Source organism: Marmota monax, unplaced genomic scaffold, assembly GCF_021218885.2.
Source record: "Marmota monax isolate L192 unplaced genomic scaffold, Marmota_monax_Labrador192_F-V1.1 WCK01_AAM20220418_F8-fsc00080, whole genome shotgun sequence".
NCBI lineage: Eukaryota > Metazoa > Chordata > Mammalia > Rodentia > Sciuridae > Marmota > Marmota monax.
Window position 1 is genome coordinate 1,579,723 of NW_026694750.1, and position 21,727 is coordinate 1,601,449.

The window sequence follows — 21,727 nt, forward strand, 5'->3', positions numbered from 1 at the left end:
GAAGTGCAGGGAGTGGCCAGATTTGGGCCAAGTTGATCCCACCCTTGTACCAGGAGGCTGGTACTCTCCCAGGATCAGTGGCCCCTCGGGAATGCCCAGGAGAAGACTCTGGCCCACAGAATCACCCTGTGGTGTCTGTCCTCCTTCAGAACCAGGCTTTGTCCTGTTTCCATTTCCCACACGGCCTAGGCTGCCAGGGGGCATGGCACAGTGGCCAGAGAGCAGGGGCTCGGGTGAGAAGCCAGCTGCCTCTGATCAGCTGTCCTGGAACCACGTAGATCCCTGGTGTCAAGCTGTGGCCTGAGCCCAAGCCCAGCTTCTGGCCAAAAAGATGCCACTGAGAGTTAGAGACCTCTTGAAGGGGGACAGAGCTGAGATCTCAGGAGCCAGAACAGCCAGAGTGAGGAAGGCCACCACCGTGTTGTGCTGAGCTGCCTGGGACTGGGGGTGTGATTCGCCCCAGCAGGGCCCTCCCCAGCCAGGCAAAGGGCAGCCATTGTGAGGTCCTCTAGGTGAGGATACTGCTTTGGAGCTGGACACAGAGAGGAGGACATTTTTCAAGGATTTTTCTGGCCCCCTTTTTTTTTTCTCTGAAATATAAGGATGTGCAATTTTTTTGGTTTCAATTTAGCATTGGAGAATTTTATAATTTAGTAATTAAAATCTCTGATAGGCTTTAGAAATTGCGGCTAATTGAATTTAATGGGAAGATGATTTTCAATTTTATTTGATTACCAGGACCCCTGGCATCGGTATTTATGGGAAAAAAATGGGAAATGTGCTGTGTGGGCTAAGATGGCATAATTGAATTAGGGATAATCGGATTTCTCCGTCATGAATTTCACTATAATTTTCCTATAATTTTCCATTAGATATCTAGTTTACAAATATTCACAAAGAAATGAAGCTCTTTCGGAATGGAGATTGCTGGCTAACAGGATTACAGGGCCGAGCGTGCGGCTATGCCAGCCCCTACCCTACCATAATGCGATCCCTGTGTCTGCCTTACGCTTAGCGTGGCCTCGGCCCTTCGCTCTGCCACCCACTCTGTGGCTCTTTCCTCCCCTTTGTTTCCTTTTCATCCACATTTGCCCCCCCCCCCCGCCTGACACCCACCTGTCCGTGCCCAGGCATGGGCTCTGCTGGCTGATGAGCCCGGGCCGTGGCCCAAGCCGTGGCACCTCTGTCCCCCCAGCTCCCCACACTTCCCATCCACATTCTGCTGGCTCCCCACTCTCCCAACACCCTCCCTCTATGAGCCTGGGGAGTGCGCTCACACGCAAACACACAGACTCCCTCGCAGGTGCGAACATGCTGGTTCACATGCACACGCGGTCCTTTGGCCGGGGCTTTTGTGCCCTGGCCCAGTCACCTCAGAGGGAACCAGTTTATTGGGATCCTAGGGTGGGGTGCAGGAACAAAAGGAGCTTTGTTCAAGTTTATGTGAAAGTTACAAATTCAAAATGAGAGCAGATAAAGCATGAGATACCTGGTGTGTAAACAGGTCGGTGAGTGAGAAGGCCCCAGGCTCGGGAGGGAGAGAACGAGTGGGCACACTGGGGGTGCGGGAGGACAGGAGCCAGCTGGGCAGCTTGTCTGGGGAGAGCAGGTGGCTTTCCTGGGTCCTGGCAGAGCCGCTGGGTGGGAGGACTGCTGTAAAGGTTTCCACTTCACTTTTTCTCTTAGGGTGGGGTATCTGGAGGAAGAGCTGGAGGTTTGGGGCCCAGGTTCTGGGACCAGAAAGAACTGAGGCATTAGGTGTTGACTCCAGGCATGAATGTCCTTACTGTGGCCTGGTCTCAGGGTCTCAGAGGTGTAACCATGTCAGGGTCATCAAGGCAGAAGCAGGCCATAGTCTCAAGAGATGCCTCTCCCCTTGCTTTGAGCACACACACCCAGAGACAGACAGAGGGAGAAATCTGGGGACCTCTTCATCACGGCCTCTGACCCGTGCACAGCCTCTGACCCGTGCATGCAGTGCCCCCACTTCTTCTCCGACCTCAGATGCTAAAACGCCAAGGTGGCCTCAGTTTCTTGCTTCTCTGATCTGTTCTCTTCTACCAAAGGCCCTTGCTTTTGGGAATGGCCCTCTCCGCCTGCGGTGACTGACTAGGGCCATTGTCTCAGCAGATCAGACGCTCTCCAGCGGCCCAGGTCTCCCCCCACCATAGGCGGCACATGGCAGCCCCTCTATCTGGCCCTGCCTGCGCCACCTCCTCCCAGCCCTCGTAGTTTGCCCTATGAGCCATTCCCTGCCAGTCTTAGCCCACCAGAGGACACAAAGTTACGTGATGGCCAACCCAGTAGGCACTGCCTTGGTAACTGGAAAGAGAGATACTTTCCTATCCACCCAGGCACTCCTCAGGGGTCACTCCTGACCATCGGCCAAAGCCCAGAAGGACATTCAAAGCCAGCCAAAGGCACACAGGTCCCCTATGCAAGGAGCTCCTGGTCTGAGCAGACATCTTCAAATGACCTTCCACTGTCACCAGACTTTCCCTATACTCAGTTGCCCACCCTAGGACTGGGATCAATGGCCTATTGTTATAAGCCAAACCTGCAAGAGGGCAGAATCCTTGCTTTGGGGTGCCCTAGGTGGCAGCACCCAGAGGTAGGTGTGTGCCCCAGAGCATTCCTGGACACAAGGATGCCTTCTCTGAAACCCCCATGGGGAGCAGAGCACGTGGTCCTCCCTCACTGGTTTCTCTGGGCCTCCAGTTGATTCTCAGGCCTGGCTTTGCGTAGCACGGGGCTTGATTGGGTTTAGGAGTTCTGTCCCCTACTCAGGGTTTTAGGTCCAGGGGACTCTCAGTAAAGACTTTGAGCCTCTCCAGATACTATCTGCATATAGTGTTGGGGATAGGGGGAGGTTTGTGTGACAGCTAGAAATGGGGTTTGCCAAAGAAGTCATCAGAGAGGGCTGTGGAATAAATTCAAGATGATACACTCTTGTGAGGCCATTTAGAACCAAAGAATAATTAGGAAAAAAGAAGAAAAATAAGGGGAAAGTAGGAGAAAGAGTAGATTGACATCTTTGCCCCAAGGCCTCCTCTTTGCAAAATATAAATATTGCAGAAATATGCCAGCGCCATTTTGCTGAATGCCACCTGAGATCAGAGAGAGAGAGAGAGTGAGAAGGGCCTGTTTCCCTCCCTTCACGGAAAGGGAGTGTGGCCCCTCTGGAAAATAGGAAAGAAGGGAAGTAGGGAGAGAGAAGGCCTGGCTTGCAAGAGGCAGAGAGCTGCGGACAGTGGGAGCAGGTCCTGAATTAACAAAATTGCCCTCCTGGCCCCATAGGTAACTTGGCTTATTAACATACATGGCTGCAGCAGGGACCTGGGGAGGGGGATGGGGGGGTGCTGAGACACTCACCAAACTCTATGGGAGAAAAAGGAGAGTAAGGATAGAAGTTAGTGCCCAGTTCCGCCAGAAATGAAGTCTGGAATGAAGTCCAGTGTCAAAGTGGTCCTGACTCCCAGGGCACAGAGGAAACAGGTGGCAGGACCCTGGCACTTTGGTTGAGGGGTGCCTGTGCTCTGTCTGGGAATGCAAGGGGGACGCGTTGGGGAACCAGCCCAAGTGATGGCAGATGAGTGGAGGCGCGACCCGAGAAAAGACTGCCCGAGGGCTGGCCCAGGGGAAGTCAGGGGGCACCAGACCCATTCGCGTCGGGCCTTGGGGCTGTGGCCCAACTGGAGGTAGGAGGAAGAAAAAGAAAGGCCCGGAGACCAGGGACCTGCGTCGCAGGGAGGGCGCCGGGACCCATTTCAAGGGCAAAAGCAAAGCGAAGCGGCGGAAACCCCAGTGTGTCCCGGGAGCGCGGGTGCGGGGGGCCCGCGAGGCCGACGCGCGAGTTTCCCGACACTCACAGCCCCACCGCCCGGGACTCCTTTTTCCCTCGAACTCAAAGAACCACAACAAAATGAGGGAATCGGGGTACCAAATGTCTTTGATACCTCAGAAGCCCGGGGCCACCGGGCAGCGCCAAGGGGAGCGCGAAAGCGCGCGTCCCGGCGGGCGCGGTCCCGCGGCGCCTCGCACCTGCGCCCGCCCGCGCGGAAAAGTTTGCGCGGTGGCGCGAGGGGCGGGCGCGCGCGCGGGCGCGGCGGCCGTCGGATCGCGTTCGCGGGGCCGGAGCGGCGGAGGGGAGCGTTCGTGCGCGCGCGCCGTGCCAGCGCCTCGCTCCGGCCGCGCGACAGCCCCCCCCCCAACACCTCCCCCGCCCGCGCTTCACCAAGCGCAGAGTCCCCGCCTCCCTCCTCCCGAAGTCAAAGGTTTGGGGAATCACTGAGCCAGTAAGGCCGCCCGCCCGCCCGCCAGAGTCGGTGCGCGAGAGGCGCGCACGGGGGCGAGCGCGCGGCGCGGGCGAGCGCGAGCCCATTCACTTCAGCACCTCCGCGAGGCGGGCGGGCGGGCGGAGCGCTGATCTTTCACCTGCCGGAGCCGCGCGGGCCCGGCGAGGAGGCGGCGCCGCGGCCGCCCTGCCAATCACCTCGGCGCCTGGCAGCGCCCGGCCGCTCCCGCCCGCGCGCTCCCTCCTGCCAAACTGTTACCCTGAGTGTTACCGTCAGGAGCAATGACATCAGGGTTTTAAAACAACTTGTTATTCGGGGAGTAATCAGTTGCAATTAGGCATTAATTAAGTATTATGAAAGTTGATTATTTAAGTGAATTCGGCTTTCGACTCTCCGACTATGGTGAGTACCGGGAGCGGGCCGGGGGAGGGCCGGGCCGGGCGCTCGGCGGCGACCCCCGCGGGGCGGCGGGCCTGGCCGGGGCGCAGTGGGCGCCCCTGGGCCTCGCGGGCCTCCCCCGCCAGGCCGCGTCCGCCGGCGGCTCCGCTCGAGTTGGTGAACTCGGAGCTGCCGGGCGCGCGCGGCCGGAGCGTGAGAGCGAGCGGGACGGGCTCGGAGGAAAGTTTGGCCGCTCGGCCCGCGGGCCCGGCCCGCGCCCCCGGCCCGGGATGCGCCGCGCCAGCCGGGAGGGAGCGCGGCGGGCGGGCGGGGGCCGCGCAGGCACTAACCGAGTCTTCTCTCTCCCCTCTGCTGCCCGCGACGTTCCTCGCAGAGTTTGGGACCAAGGAGCGGAGAATGGATCTTGGAACAGGTACCGGCCGGTGGGAGCCCACGGGAGGCTCTTTCGCTTTTCTTTCGGTTCTTTTACGGAAGTTATTATTTTTAGCCCAATCAGCTAGCAGCTGGGCCCGGGTGCGGGCCGGCGCCGAGGGTCCGGGCCGCCGCCCCTGCGCCCTGCTTTCTGGAGGGCCATAGTGTTGTCATTATTTGTTACTTGCCTAGTGACTGTGACTAATTTGATGCTTGTCATTATGAAAGAACCGAGAGGACGGGGAGCTGGGGGGCACCCAGAAAGAGGATTTAGGGGTTTTTTGTGGGGGTTTTTGATCTCCGTGTTTTTTTTTTCCCCTTTCTTTTTGGTATGCCTCCGTATTTTTGTTTTGTTTTGTTTTGTTTTCCTGTGTGTGTTAAAAGTAGTTTACTCCCCTCCGCAAAGATCTCTGTGTGTCTGGCAATGGGGTGTGTGTTTTTATTTTTTTAGTGGGGGGTGGTTGAGTTTTTGAAAGCAGCGTCCTGTTGGGAAAGGTGGTTAGTCTGGTTTCGGGGCGACTGTCTCAAGGTAAAGGAATTTAATTTATTTGGGACAAGGCTGTGTCGGATGATCAAGCTGCTTATTATGGCTAATGAGTGTTTTTCACCTGAGAATCTGTGGGCTGAGGCGGCTGTTATCAGTTCAAAGTGAGGGGCCCAGGACTCTCCCAGCCCCCTTTTAGCTGGCACCCTGAAGTGGGTGATGACCAAGCACCAGACTTAGGCCCCTGGGTCTGGAACTTGGGTTTGGCTCCAGGTAGTGAACCACTGACCTAGGCAGAGTTTGTCTTGAGAATTCAGTGTCTTAGTGGTTGTGATCTAATAGTTCTTGTCCCTTGTGGGATTCCTACCTGAGTGGGTGAGGGCTGCCCTAATCCCCTCAGGCTTCCTTCGGACCTTCACATCCTAGGGGGTCAAATGCAACTCTCTTCCTCCAAAGTGTCTTAAAAGAAACAAACAGGCTGATAACCCACTGAGCCTTTCTGTTTCATTTATGGAAGGAAAGGTGGTATCAGAGTTAGTGTCAGACTTTTTGTTTGTGATAGGCCCAAGTCCATGACATGGTCACTTGGCACCCAAGAGCTGACATTCAAACGAACTCTGAGGTCAACTGGAATAGATAGCACTGGTGGAAGGGATCAGGGCAGGTGACATGGTGGTGGGCTTTGGAGCTGTGTGAGGTGGGTGGAGGGCCCTTCACAGAATATCTAGACTGTGTCCCAACAGGTGTGATCTTGGCTAATGGGCTGTGGAGGTCCTCAGGACTTCTGTGCCCAGGAAGGGTGTGATGCCCCCTGCTGGGAAAAATTGTGAAGGTGTCTGAGGCCAGCTGCCACCCTGCCCCTCCCTGCCTTCCACGCCCACAGAGAACCTGCTCACTCCTACCTCTAATCAGGTGTCTCATCACCTCCCTCTCAGGCCCCACCCCCTTCTTCGCAAATGGGACCCCCAGCCATCCAAGCCAAAGGGGCAGACTTCAGAGTTGGGCCAGGTGTTTCTGCAGTGGCCCCTACCTGGCCCAGGTGAGCCTCTGCAGTGGGTGGGCATTACTCAATTGGGAGACAGGTTCTCCTGTCTTCCTCCTTCTAACTTGGGTGCCAAGTGGAGCTGGCGCTAGTCCTCCTACCATGCCAGTCCCACCAAGGCTGCTGTGGGGGCACCACTCCACAGAACTTATGTGGGTGTCCTGATGGCCTGGCAGGAGACAAGTGACAGAGCCTCCTGGGGCACCTCCCAGAGCCCTGGGGAGACTTACTTCTCCCAGCAATCCAGGGACAGGCTCTGGAAACTTTTCCTAGAAGCCAGAGTGCCCTGGAGGTCAGCTAGAGCAGGGCACTCCCAATGGGACCCAGGCTGGACTCTGGCCATGCTGAGTCCAGGGTGTCAAAGTTCTGGCTGTTTCCTGGAGGAGTCATCTGACGATATCATCTCAGCCTCTTCTCTGAACTTGGAAGTTTCACTTAATCTCAGAACTTCAGAAGAAAAATACTTTTTCCTCACTTCACAAAAAAAGGGGAAGCAGATAAGGACTTTGAGGTCTGTCCCTTCTGAGTCTATATCTGGGCCAACTCCGTGCTTCCGGACCTGAGAGCATCCCCCTTGACCTTTGACCTCTGGGACTCACAGGGGACACTGCCTCATCTCTGGCCAAGGCTCATTGCTGGTGCAGTGCAGGGCTCTCTTCCTCTGAGGGCAGCATGGACAGCTTCAGCGGAGGGCCTCCTGGCACACACAGTACAAGGCTGGAGACACGGGCCCCAAGAGTTGCCAGCACAAGCATTGGTTCATGGGTTAACATCCCCTGTGGCCCAGGACACATCCAGCCTGAAGCACTCTGACCATAAGTAATTCAGTGACAGGAGAATCCAGGCTTCTCAGGAAGGGACAGCAGGACCTCAAGACCTTCAGGGGCCATGTGGACCCCGTTCCCCCCACCATGGTTCAGCCAAGGGCTGGATCAATCTGGACGTCTTTAGCAATAAAAAATGCCGATGTCGTCCTAATTCACCAGGCCCCGAGATGACAGCAAATTTACATTTTTTAATTAAACTAGCAGCCAGTTTTTATGAGAGGGGGTTGGGTTATGCAAATCAAATGGTTGTGTACGGAAGATTAGGAGAGTTTGGGAATAAATTCCACAAATGCTAATAAAAAAAAAAAGGAAAGAGAGGGAGGGGGAGGAGAGAGAGGAAGAGAGGAGGACATAGTTCCATTAGGCCCTTTTAGAGTGATTTCCCAGGGGGAGGGAGCTGGGTGGGGGAGGGGCAAGGAGGAAGCTTTCAGATACAGGTAAACCATTCTGCTTGGGAAGCTCCCTGGGATTGGGCCCCCACCAGGCTGAATCCTGGGTCTGAACACAACTGGAAGCCAGGGTGAAAGCCGCTGTGAAAGAACCACTTTGAACTTGCCCTTGATTATCTGAGTTATGAGTATAACCCCTCTCTCTCCTGAAAGTAGCTGAGGAAGGAGAGGGGCTGTCCAGTAGAGAATCCAGAGTTGACTCTGCTGTGTAAAGGGCCCAGTAGGCAAGAGGGCAAGTTCAAAGGTATGGCCATGGAGCACAGGGGGAGCTAGTGAGGGGTAGCACTACCCACAAGGGGACTGTGGCTAAAACCCTATGGTCCAGTTGTTGGAGGAAGTAGTGTCACTCTCTGAGGCAGGCCCATTTCTCCGCTGCTAGGGCTCCAGGCTGGTACCCCTTTGCTGTATAGACAGACCCTCCTGTTGCATATTTGCCCAGCCTTCCACTGTGGGGAGGCCAGGAAGGGTGGGGTCAAGAGAGCCCAGACAGGTGCCTTCGTTAGCCTGGTTCTTGAAGTGGAATTTCCTAGTAGCTACAGGCTCTGAAGACACCCAGGCTGCAGGCAGGACAAGGAAGATTGTAGACCACCCTCCCATGTGGTATCTGAACCCAGGGAGCAAGGAGCTTGGCTTTACCAGCTCAGCCCAGCTACTACTGTGCCAGCCCACCTCTTGATTCACAGAACTTTTGGACCTCTCCAAGAGTGGAAGTTTCTAGGAACCTTGCTAGCTCTGGTTACACTCTCAACCCAGCACACACCAGGGATTGGGAAGGGTCTTGTGCTCTTTCTGTAGGAGGGATTTCATGCTAGCTTTGCTAGGTAGGGCAGATTGCTCTCCATTTTCCTTCCTCCCATCCATACTTGTACTTGGCCAGATATACCCACTCAACCAGTCTAAGCTGGGGCCAGCCCCTGCAGTCAGGTTGGGCACCGGTTTTGCCAGTCTGCTGCAGGGGGTAGGAGCTCTGGTGCCATCTTGGCAGGAAGGAGCATCAGAGCCAAGGACAGAATGGGCTTTCTTGGAGTAGTAAGTTTCCTGGTACCATTCAGACAACCTGGCTTTGCACCAGGGAGTGACGCTGGGCCTGACTTGAGCATCAGATGACCTTTAAGGTCTTTGGCTCTCCAACTCCCAACTTGATTTTGTTCAGTGGGGCAGACCTGGGGAAGAGTCATACGGACAAGGTGAGAAGCCCGTCATTTGGACCTTCTCTATGGCAGAAAGCATTTGAGACATGCAGCTCTGGGATAGATGGCCTTGAGCCAACCTGGACACTAGTCATAAGACAGCAGAATTAAGGGTAACAGGCCCAGTATAGCTATTCTTCTCAGAAGGCAGAGAGGGCAGGTCTAGGAAGGTCCATAGGGGGACCCCACCCCAGGCTTTTGCTCCCTGCTAGGGACAAGCCAGGGGAACCCAGTAACTCCTCTCTAAGAAAGGCAAGGGGCCAGCTTCAGACAGTCCTCCTGCCCTCCTTGCCTTCCTGGGCTCTGCCATGTGCCCCACCCCCACAGCCAGAGAATCTGGCTGAGTTGCAACTTGGGTTTTTATGATGGAAAAATAAAATAAACGAAGGCACCTTTGGAGGGCTGAGTCACAGCAGCAGCATCTCCTCATTAAAGCTGCTGCTGTGGCTCAAGTCCCTGCCCACTGCCCAGGGCAGGGGATTGGGTGGAGTTCAGAAGGCTTCTGGACCCTACTGCTTTTCTTCCTGGAGCCTGCCAGGTTAGTAGTGTGTCCCCACTGCTCCATCAGCCTTGTGGGGCCACCAGCCCCAGGGCCTAGGTTTGTCTAACTCTGCCCTCCCAATGCTGGTTTTTACACCTTGACCACCTGGTAGCTGCCACACAGCTCTTCCTCCTCCTCCTCCTGGTTTGCACCTTCAGAGAGGGAAGAAAGTTGCTCTGAAGTAATTCCTCTCTGTGGGTCCCCAAGGCCAGGAGCAATGCTTCTTGGGTGGGGGGGGGGGCTGGGCCAGGGTCAGCAGAGTAGGAAGGGGGTGGGGAGGAGGAAGGCTGGCAGACACAGCCCTGGCATGCAGAAGAGAGTGTCCCTCCCTGGGAGGGGTTAGCAAAGGTGGCAACCTTGTGGTCCAGCACACACCCATTTGGCTGCCTGATCATAGACGGGCACCTCACCCCTGGGGCTCCCAGGATACATGTTCTCCATTGAGGACGAACCCCTAGGCAGGTGTGAGGCCACAACTGAGTAAGCTCTTGGGGGCAGTGTGGGCTGGCTGAAGAGATTTGTGACCCTGTCACAGGAACCAGGGACCCAAGAGCTATGTGAAGGAGTGGCCTTGTGGGCCTCTGCACTACCCACATCTGGATGTCTTCCCAGCCTTTTCTCTGCCTTGTCCTTACCCCTCTGTGAGCAGCCCCTGCTTCCCCATTGTTCAGCCCAGGGTTTCTGCCTTCCAGTCAGCCCTTCCTCCTCACCTTTCCTGCCCAGTGCCTTGCTAGCCTCACACCCAGTTGATCCTGGAAAGAGATAAAAGGGGTCTGGGGGCTCTGAGGATCTGGTTATTGGTATGCCATTCATGTGCTGTGGTTCCCGGGAAGTCAAAGCCAAGGACCTTGTTTTCTTTTGTGATTGCTGCCCCTAAGAGTGACCATTAGATGTGACCATTAGCCACTGTGTTGACATCTCCTCCCAGTGCTTGGTACCAGGCTGGGTCTCATGCCTTCCCGCTGTAAGTGCTAGTGCGATTGATTGATGGATGTGCCTCTTCCCTGAGTGCCTGCCCAGCTTCTGAGTGGGGGCAGAAGGAGGAAGGCAGGAAATGTTGGCTGATTCCCTTGGGAGCTGGGTTTTAGCTCCTCAAGAGCTTTCTAGAGCTTGGTTTACAGGAAGAAATAGGGCTGGGATCAAGGATGATGTGAAGGGCCAAGGGGGCCTAAGGGCAGAGACAGGAGTTGTAGGGTTGGATGGGCGCCCACAGCCGCTCTTGGCCAGGACTGTGGTGTGCAGCAGGGAGGGCCTGGGGCAGGAGGTCAGACTGCCACGCCAGGGTATAGGAGTCTAGTAGCCAGTGGCGTCTGCACTTCTCTACCTTCTCCCTGGCCCCATCTCTACCTTCCCCACCATGCAACCCTCACTGGAGCATGTCTGTCTGTCCTCTCTAGGCCAGGACCTGCCCCGACCCCAGCTGACAGACCCAATACAGGCAGTAAGGCCCAAAAGGGGGCCATGGGCTTATGCTTAGCCCATACTGCCACACGTCCACCCCATAGTCTCGGGTTTGGGTTGCTCCTGAGCTAAATGTGGGATCTGCTCTTAGAATATCCAACGGGCCTATCCTTTAGGGTCTCTTCCTTATCTTCAGGCCTCATAGGCTTTACCAGTGCCATAGGTGCTTGGCAACTGAAACTGCTTCCTACTCTTGTTGCCAAAGCCAGGGTTCTACAGATTGGGCACATTCAGATACATCCTGTGGCTCTAAAGTCCAGGGATTCCCAGAGGGAACCTTCTCAAGGTGCACTTTTCTATTAGGCTTTGTCCTTGAGTTAAGGGGGCCCCTGGGAGAGAATATGCTGCATGAGAGCAGGAGACTGAAGGAACCAGGCAGAGCCCCAGGTGGGGATCCCCAATGCAGTGGGGAGGCAGGAGCATCCCAGCCACAGCAGGGAGAGACTGCTGGAAGTTTGTGTTACAGGGAAGTATGTCCTCTCTGTGACCTCCATATTCACCTCCCTTTGACCAGTGCCTCTCTCTGTGCTGCCCCTGCAGCCCCAGAGCGCAAGGCTACGGCAAGCCAGGGGGTCCTGGTCAGCCAAAGAGGACTAAGGAGGTGCTCCACTGCCCAGCAGGGGGCGCCCCCTGTATCTGCCCCAGGCCCTGCAAGGACACACTGTGTGGTTCCACCTGGCCTGGGCCTTCTGGCCCTTGGTGGGGGCAGGGAAGCCTACCTTCCCTACCCCCAGAGGTTCCTTGGCTGAGTTTGTTTGGCCAGGGTGACCTGTTTAATCATCTCATTTTCTGGTGGCCGTTTATTCCTCGTTTCCACGGTTACGGCCCCATTAAGGGGAGAAGCAATAAGGCAGCGAGTCAAACAGGTAATAAAAACATTAAAGCCCATGTGCACAGAGGGAGGATGGGGCGGGGAAGGGGGCGCAGCGAGGTGAGACGGCCCAGGGCACCGCTGCTGAGGTGAGGCCCAGCCTGGTCCCCAAGGCTGTAGGAAGACTGCTCCCAAGTCCCAGTATTCAGCTTAGAACGTCCCCAGCCCTTGTCCCCTGGGCAACAGGCTCTACTTGAAGGTGAAATAGGAAAGAGCAAAGAGAGGGAGAGTGACAAAATCTCCCTGAGGACTGTCCCCAGCTGGTTGTGTGACCTGTTTCCAGGCCCCACCTTACCCTCACTGGGTGGGGGTGGGGGTGATTTCTGACATTGTTTGGAGCTCTAGAATTTTTTTTTCTGCCAACTTTATCAGAAAGCATATTTGTGGTGAGTGCTGCTAACAGGGCCAGTCTGGTGAGTAAATATTCCTTGTGTGGACGGCCCAGTGACCTTGAGAGCTGACGAGCATGGTAGCAGGGCCAAGGGCGTGCAGGGAAAGGATGGCCAGGTGGGGTCTATCCCAAACATAAGTGACACAAAATGACTTGCCTGTTGCAGATGGGCCAGGAGCCCTTGGTGGTGCCCACAAAGGAATTGCTGGCCAGTGCTTCTAGGGAGTCCCTTCCTCTCGTTAGTGGAAGCCGGCATGTTACAATGGTCAGCCTCCTGGTCAGTCCCACTGGGCACAGGGCATGTGCCTCCCCTTAGTATCCCCTTCTTGTGCTTCCTGGGTGTCCCAGCCCTCTGCCCTTCCCTCAAGGCTGGCCAGTAAGCAGAGCCAGTGCTGACCGAGGGGGTGTGCCAGGAAGAGTGGGGTGGGTAGGAGTGGCAGTGCCTGTGAGTACTGCCCAGGAGCAGAGGAGCATTGCTCAGAGAGTAGAGAGGAACAAGCCTATACTCTTAGCACCTCTGGAGGCTGAGGTAGGAGGATTGCAGGTTCAATGCCAGCTTCAGCAACTTATCAAGGCCCCAAGCAACTCAATGAGACCCTTTCTCTAAATAGAAAATAAAAATAAAAATGGCTGGGGAGTAGAGCACCCTTGAGTTAAATCCTCAGCATCCCCCCATACCAAAAAAAAAAAAGAGAGAGCATGGAGAGCTGAGACCAGCTCTGGGGCCTGAAAGTGGAGGAAGGAGCCTCCTTCCTTCCTTTCTTCCATGCTGTGATCCCTTGCAGATGTACAGAGGCCTGTATCTCCATTTATTAATTTCAAAGTTGATTCTGACTCAGGAGGAGAAAGAGAAGGTATGGGAAATGGGGAAACCCTTTGGCTGGGGACTGTGCCTTGGGAACAGGCCTAGATGAGTTAATATTCTGATCAAACAATTAAAAATAGAAAACGCTCCCGAGGCACCAGCTGCTGAGGCTCTCGGCAACTGTCACCAGCGGGTTCAGGGGCAGGTGGTGCTGGAAGGAGCTTCTCTCCACAAACAGCAAATTTCAGAGGTCACTGAGTGCCCACTGCCCTCCCAGTACTAGGGAAGGGTCTGGGGCTCCCAGTCCTCCATGGTTCCCTCAGGGGCCTCAGTGGGGCCTGTGCAGCTTCAGGGCCGCCCTTCTCCCCTGCAGGGCTGGCCACACGGTGAAGTCATCGCCAGATGCCTTGGTAATTGCTTTAAGAGTCCAACTTAAAATAAGATGAAAACTTATATTCCTGGGTGAGGAGTAATTTCCCATCTAATAGTAAATTAATGAAGGGATTATAGCAGGGGGCCTGGCTGGGAGGCCACGCTCATCTGATAAATCCAGGGTCTCCAGGCCTACCGGCTTTGGAGCTTGAGACTCTCACCCCTAGACCTGGCCCTGCTCCTGGGTTCTTCTTGGGCTAAACCATGGCCTGCTCAGGTGGGAGGACACATTCCATGTGTGCTCCTGGTCCCTCTTAATGGGAACCAGCTTTTAAAATCCCCATGGTAACTGTGGGTGGTGGGGCACACCTGTAATCCTAGCAACTCAGGAGGCTGAGACAGGAGGGATCACAAGTCCAAGGCCAGCCTCAGTAATTCAGTGAGACCCTGTTTCAAAATTTAAAAAAGGACTGGGAACATTGCTCAGTGGTAAAGTGCCCTTGGGTTCAATTCCCAGTACAAAATAATAATAATAACAACAACAACAATAAAAAACAAAACCTCCCATGGGAGAGGCTCAGATTGGACCCTCTGTGGACATGGGAATGTTCCCATCATCAGTTCCCCTGAGGATGGACCTTAGAAACAGATCCTACTCAGACTCTGGTGAGAGTCTCCACTTGTCAGAACTGTGTAGTGTCAGTGTGGTGACCAGTCATACCATTTTGCCCAGGATTAGAAGGACCCACATCCTGTTAATCTCCTCTGTCCCAGGCAAGCTGGGAAGGTTGATCAATCTGGTTTGGAGGGTGGAAGGTGGGCTGCTTAACATAGTCCCTCCCTCAGGGTCCTGGAGAGACCAGGGACCTCCAGAACTAAATATATTCTGTCCAGGAAGGATGATTTACAGCTGGCTCCTGAGACCACCGTGCCCTAACCAGGGCTCACTCCCTCTACAGGTTGTTCACTAGGGGCTTGTGCCCTGTGTGAGCTTGTGCATGCCTCCTGAAGACCAGTGGGCCTAGAGTAGGGCTTGCAGCTGTGGTCCTTCCATGGAGCACAGTCAGAGCGGGGCTTCTGAAGAGGAGTGCACCCCACAGCCCTCCTGCCAGCCTCCCAGAACCTTTTTTTCTGGGAGATTGAGCTTGTGCCACACCTAATGCTCCACTTCTCCTCACTCTCAGAGAAAGACAGGAATTGTCCTGTTCCCAACTGGGGAGGGCAAGGATGGGATTCAGTGGTAGAGCTCATGACTGGCACCAGGAGGGAGAGAGGATGGACAGAGGAAAGGAAGACACAGGTGAGAAGTGGGAAGCCTGGAGACTGCTGGATTTGTTCCCAAATGCCAGGAGATAGGCACGGTGTAGGGCTTCCCTCCCTGGGGAAAGACGGGCTTCCGGGAGGACCACACCACATAGCATGTTGAGTGGGGACACAGGGCTTCCAACCCTGGATATTTACTGTGCCACCTGCCTACATTCTGGATGTCCCTGGGCTCCACCATAGTCTACCTGCCATCCATGGACACCTCCCTGGCCTTCCCCACGATGTGGTAGTTGATGCAGGTATGCCGGGAGCTTTCAGCAGCAGAGCTCACTTTCCTGAATCCTCCATCCTGCTCATCTCCTTAAAAAGGGGTGTCCCTGTCTGTAGGGGGTGGGGGAGGACACATGGACAGCTCTTGGCTGAGGTGGAAGTGAGCAGGCTAGATACAGGGCTCTTCAGAAGCAGTCTAAACCCATAGTGTCTTCAGAGATGGTCCCTGAGTGCATTTTGTGTGATATATTTCTGTGAAAGTGGAGACTGTGCAGGGAAGGAAGGTGGGACACTTCCCCTGGTTCACTGGAAGACCACTAGAGCTCAGCTCAGGAGCACGGACCCCCACGGGCCTCCCCTGGCACCACTACAGGGCTACCTTGGAAGACTCCTAGGACATCCTTTTTTTGCAGACAGTTGTCCCTCAGTGGGACCTTAGCCTGAGGGCTTTCCTGAGTTTCCCCTGGCCTCTGTTCGGGTGGATCTCAGAGAGGATCCAGCTTCCTCCCCAGAGTGGACCACGCTGATCTCTGAGGTGGGGAGTAGCCCGTGCTCTTGTAGAGACAGGTGCTGCCTGAGTGGCCTGTCTCCCTCCACTCCACACCTAGAGGAAGGAGTTATGGAGCAGTGGGGCTGAGAATTCCTAGTCTAAACAACCCGGGGAAATGTGCTCAGGGAGGGAGCCACGCCAGAGCCACAGATGGCTTGATCCGGATGGATCATGGATCGTAAGGGGGAGGGGGGTGGCTTTGAACAGTGGATGTTGTGTGGCAGTTGCTGTTCAAGCAGACAGATTGGTGAATTCCAGGCTGCGGGGATCTGAGCGGTCCCTTCTTTATCTTCTCTTACCCTCAGGCTCAGGAAGTGGGTGCTATGGGCAGGAGATGGGCAGTGGCCTGGGGGCTCCCAGGCCAAGCACCCATCGCAGGCCAGCCAAGTCACCATCCACAATACCATGTGGGCCCCTCCTCGGCCTGCCTGATAGGAAGGGTCGGTCCCTTTGGGGCTCCTCAGGAGACCTTGTGGAGCAGAGGCCGCTTCTCTCTCAGGAGCCCTAGCAGGTCCAAGAGCCCTGAGAAGGAACTAGGGATGTTTTCTGTTTCCGGGTCCCTCAGGGGCCCAGGGGCAGATTGAGACAGGCTCCTTGCAGGGAAGGTGTTAACAAACAGCAGGTGATTAAACATGACAAGCGGTGACATTTCTGTTCAGGGTTCTCAGTCCCGGCAAAGCCAAGAATGAAGCTATAAACCCTGACATTTTGTGTTATGCACTGAGAGATTTTTAATAGACCTCGTTCCCTCTTCCCCAGTCAGCCTCTCCCTCCTTCAGCTCCTTCACTGTGCCCACTGCTCCAGTAGCACCCTGCCACCCTGTCCACCTGGCCTCCAGGGCCCTTTCTGCCTCCCCACCCCCCATTTTCTTCCCTCATCCTCAGACCCCTTTGCACCTGCAGGGCCTGGTGGACACTGCCCTCTGCCCCCTCCTTTTCTTCCATCCGTCCTGTGGCCCCTTCTGTCTCCCCCTCGCCTCCCCTCCTCTCATCCTTCATTCTCTCACCTCCTTTTTTTGGGTCCTGATCTCAGCCTCTCCCTTAGCTGCGGCTGTCCCAGTTGTCTGGGACAGCAGGTGGCTATCCTTGTGCCCTCTTTGTGCTCATAAGATTTCCAGACAGACTTAAGAGCGGGTGTAGGGAGACTATGGGGCTTGGTGTGGGATTTTCCCCCATCTTTTTTTCAATCCCCTTTTCTCCTTTTTGGGACAAGGAAGGAGGTGGGGGGAAAGAATTACACTTCATAGCAAACAGTTGCTGGATTTATTCGGAAAGGGACTGGCAGCAACAGTTGTCCCTCTCACAGAGCAATGTCAGAACAACTGGGGCCTCCTTTGTTTTCTGGGAAGAGCCCTGTGAAGGGCGTTTGGAGGTGAGCCTGGGGCTCAAGAGGGCAAGAAACCTATGGGGGTGGTTTCAGCTCTGTTGCACCCAGGTGCCTCCATCCTGGCAGATAGAAAAGGATCCTAGAGGTCTGAGGGTTTTGGTGAAGTCAGGCCACACCCTGGGTCTCCTCTCTGCCTAGTGAACTTGAGAAGCACTTAGTTTTCTGTATTCATTCAGTAAATATTTACTGGGCCAGACGCTGTGCTGAGCAGTGGTCCGCCCCACAGCTCCAGCAGCCAGCAGCGTAGCAAGGTAGAGGGGTGATGAGGCGGGTCACCGCAGACCTACAGCAAGAAGACGGAGGGGTGATCCAGAGGGCTTCTCAGTGGAAGTGACATTACAGCTGGGACCCCTGAAGGATGCATGGTAGATGGGTAGCCAGTCTGCCCAGAGCTGAGTGGCAGTGTGCTGAGGTCTGGGGGTTTCTGCTGCTCCTCAAGTGCCACCTGGCATGGAGTCAGTCTGGGCTGTGCCACCCCACAGTGGGTGTGCCCTTTGATCTCTGTATAACTGACTCCGAATTTGCTATTCCATCCACCTTCCACCAGACATGTGGGTGGGTAAAATGGGAATGAGGCTCAGCCCTGCCTTCATGGAAGGAAAGTACCCATGACAGGGGCTGCCGCCTGTTGTACCTCCTAGTCCCCTTGCTGATGACTCACAGGGTATAGGCCTGTGTGGAGGGCATGGGGGAGGAGCAGGAGCCAGGAGACCTGCCCTCCTCACCCCTCACTGATGCCCTCACCTCACTTCCCTCTCTGCTCGCAGTGGTATGTGAGACACTGCTGCTGAGTATCGTTCTTTTTAGACTCTGGGCTCCTTGAGACACAGGGCCAGAGGAGGCAGTTCTACTAGGTACTCAGGATGTAGTGGAGAACCTCCACCAAGCCAGGAGAAGGATTGAGTTAACCTATGAAAGCAGGACCATGAGGACTGTGGGCCTGCAACCGACCCATGGGCCTCTAGTGGCCAGGAAGAAAGGCCAGAGGCCCACATTCAGTTCATCATCCATTCTGAACTGGCCTCACACCCAGCACCATTCAGCCACAGAGCAGCTGGAGGGGTCTCAATGAGCCTTTAGAACCTCTCCCCCATCTTGCTCAGCCTTTGCCCAGGGGTTCAGGCCCAGCATACCCTACCTCCACACTGGCTCCCCGAGGAGGACCAGTTTGGCTGCTGGACCCAGGAGTAGCATAAAGGGGCCAGCATAGATTTCAGCCATGATTCCTCCTCATCCCAATTCCAGCCCCTACCTTTCTACCCTTTTGGCCTGAGTTAATGCCAATGCCATCCCTTGTCACCCACTTCCCAAAGACTAGCTGGACCTCCTGTAGGGCTGAGAGACTCAGCCTTCCTCCACTCACTTGGAAGCTGGGCTGGGGGTGGGTGTAAAGGGAGGAGAAGGGAGTCCCAGAGCCAGGACTTGGCCTGCTGCCCCTGTAGATCCAGAGCCAGGTTTTACTGTAATCCCTACATCCTGTTGCAGATCCTTAATCAGCTGGAGCCCAGGTTGGGCTGGACCCTGTGGTGACACTCAGGGCTGTAGTGTGGAAAACCTGAAGTGGAGCTTCTAGAGTTGGGGTTGGCTGTGAGGTTGAGGCTGGTGGAGGGGAGCAGAAGGGAGCCAGTTCGGGCACAGGATGTGGACAGAGCCCAGACCCACCACCTACCCAGCCTGGACTGGGTGGAGGAGCAGCTGTTACAGACTGGGAGCCAGGCTACAGTGGGGCATGTGGGGCCCCCGAAAGGACACCAGAGTCTGTAGGGACTGCTGCACTGCTTCATCACTCCATCGAGACAGCTGACGTGAGAGTTGCTCAGACAGTGGCTCCAGCCAGAAACCTGGGTGACGGTGGTTCCAGGGTTTATACCCACAGGTACTTCAAGTCCTCATCAGGCTACAAGTACCTATCCTGCTGGAGCCCTGCTTCCTGAGTAGGGGTGGGGAAGAGGGCCCAAGAGACCTATCCTGGGTTTGGGCAGCCAGGGCTTGAGGCTCTCTCCAGGAGGCAGGGGTCCCTTAGCAGGGAAGGGAGACCCCAGGATCACTCTTCCTTTTGCCACAAGCAACTGACCCCGGACAAGAGCTCCATATCCCATCTGACCCCTTAGTTCAGCCCAACTCTGTAGTCCCTGCGTGAATCTTAGGAAAGAGTTAGGGGACAGAGGGAGAAGACCCCACCTGGACCCCAACTCCTCTCAGCCCAAGATGCAGTGGTGGAGGAGAATGAGGGAGAATGCATAGTCCAGAGAGCCAGCACAGAAGCCAGGAGTGGGCTGGCTGGCAGCGGGTGGGCAGACGGGCGTCTGTCCTGCCAGGGGCCCAGGCTGGCTCTGCAGACAGCCTCTTTTCTATATGGAAATGAAGAATTTAGGCTAATGGAGCTCAACCATCTCTAATTTTGCGATGGCAGGAGGATTTTGATTGAAAGTAATTAAGCAAGCTAGCTGTAAAATTAATTAAAGCAAAAGGGGGGGATTTTTTATTGGATTGGATAGCGATATAGCGTCTGTCAGGCGGGGGACGGATGGGGGTGACCTGAATCCTCTGCCCTCCCCCCTCCCACTCGGGACGTTTATGTCACTTTAATCTCCTTACAGCGGCTGCTGTGCATTTGTTTGAAATAATCAAGGAAATATGGTCAGAAATTGTCAGCTTTCAGATCTAATTTACCTGACGGCCCCTGCGCGAGCTGGCGCGGCCTGGGGAGTGAGCGTGCGTGAGCGGGTGGGGGAGCTGAGTGGGCTCTGAGCACGCTGGAGCCGCAGCCCATGACCAGCCCGGGCTCCCTCCAAAGGGGCAGGAAGGTGCTGCCCAGCCTGTCGGCACCTCCCTGGGCTTTGCCCCTTTCTGGAACAGACTCCCACCCCCACCCACCTGCTGCCTCTTCCTCACACTGTAACCAGCTTTAGGGTTTAGGGAATATAGGATTAGGGAGGTGATTGTAATTCCTTATTCCAGATGGCTGACAACTGCTAAACCCCTCCACCAGGGCCACAGTTTTAAAAATACTCCTAAATTAGTCCCCTCATGTCCTCATCATTGGCCTCAGCAAGGGGATTGAGGAGATGGGCTGGAGGGAGGGCGGGGTGACCTGTCATCCCCAGGTCCTCTGCCACATGCTGCACCACCCCCCCACACCTGGGGCTGTGCTTACTGCCTGGGCCTCTCTGCCCCAGGTCCTTCCCCGACTTCTAGGGTAATGCTTGCCCTGTTTCCTCTTTGTAGCACACTCATGAAATCTGGGGTCTCAGTTCCTGCAAGAAGAAGGCCACTTCCCAGTGCCACAAGGTCCTACCCATTTCCAGTGGATAAACCAGGCCACAGAGCCGCTTTCCTTGGGGTATCTGACTTCCAGTCCCTGCACCCCAGAAGTTCTGGTTCAGAGCTCTTGGAGTCCCTGCCCAGGTGGGCCAGTATGCAGCCCTCCCCAGCAGGGAACCCTTGAGATGTCTGGGGTCCAAGGGCCCTGGAGCAGTCTCTGAGGCTATGAAAAATTCCGGCTTAAATGGAAATGTGTAGCAGTCTGATCTGCTGGGCGTGAGAGGCCTCCCAGTGAGAATTGGGTCCCTGAATCTGTCTAATGCTGACCAGTGAGTGACCCCAGCCTTCACCAGACCTGTCCATCACCCTTCCAGTTCTGAAGTTCTGTATAGGTCTAGGACAGCCTCTGCCCTGGTAGCTGTTCCCTTATACAGTCAGTTCATGGGACCTGAGGGCAGGCTGCCTTTGGGGCTTGCACACACCCCTGGGACAGGGGAGAAGGCTGGGGATTGATGATGGTAAGCAGCCAGCTTCCCATTTGCCCACTGGAGAGCATACCCACTAGAGGCCTCCATCCCCACCTGCCCTCCTCGGTACCACCCAAACACCCTCTGCCTTGTCCTCCACTTTTGCCCTTGAGGGAACCCCCCCCCCCCGTCCCCAGCCCACTGTGGGACAGGGTGACTCAGGCTGCCTCCTCCGGCAGCAGTGAGGGAGTGTGAGCTCCTGTCTGTCCTTCCAGCCTCACCCTCAGCACAGCAGCTGGAGGCAGGGGAAGCAACACCTGCCTGCTCCTTGGGCTCTTTCATCCGCAACCTCCTCTCTCCCTAACCATGAGTCACTCACTGTTGGGGTTAGGGGATGCAGCCCCAGAGAACTCTACCCAAAAAAGAGGGAGGAAAAGCTACCTCAGGGGATAGTTGCATGTACCCCAAGGCCAGGGGGCACTGAGGTCTGTGGGGCCCTGCTGTACTCCCCTGCTCCCTGTGCCCACAAGTGCCTAGGCCATAGGCAGCAGCATGAGGACCATAGGGACTCAGCCAGAGACACTGCCTTTTGTTCCCATTAACTACCCAGGACCCAGATCCCAGGAGACAGGAGATTAGAGGGAGTGGTTTCAGCTCAGCCTCTCACCTCCATGTGTGGCTCACAGCTGCTTTACCTGTGCTGCTGGGACATAGAGGGACCAGCTGGGGGCCTGCACCAGGGCAAGGAGCTTATTTCTGGCTTGCTCTGGTAGGTGCTGAGGTAGAGGGAGACTCCTGCAGAAGGGACCCCAAAGCAGGCTTTGGCATGGGGGAGAGGGGGAAGCCCAAGGGGAGAAGGGGCCTCCTCATGTCCTCCTAGTGTCCCCAAGACCACCCTCTGCCCCAGAGAGAAGAGCATGAGTTGGAAATGCTCTACTGAAATCCACTTCTTGGAATCAGCCCCCATGGTGAGGAGAGAAACTGA

At 55.7% G+C, this 21,727-nt stretch overlaps 1 protein-coding gene across 9 annotated transcripts in view; it reads left to right on the forward strand.

Moving 5' to 3' along the window:
- Positions 1-21,727, forward strand: part of Casz1 (castor zinc finger 1) — a 141,028-nt gene that overhangs the window by 84,443 nt on the left and 34,858 nt on the right. For 4 of the 9 annotated variants that reach the window (XM_058572663.1, XM_046424784.2, XM_058572664.1 and 1 more), the window contains exon 4: positions 5,068-5,106. The exons of 1 other annotated variant lie outside the window; for it this stretch is intronic. Coding sequence is in view for 5 of the 8 variants with exons in the window: in XM_046424783.2 (XP_046280739.1) it covers positions 5,091-5,106 (16 nt within the window). In the remaining 3 variants the exon portion in view is untranslated. Of the gene's footprint in view, positions 1-4,507; positions 4,698-5,067; positions 5,107-21,727 lie in introns of those variants that run through there. 4 more of the 9 variants (XM_046424787.2, XM_046424786.2, XM_046424782.2 and 1 more) reach the window with 3 other exon arrangements.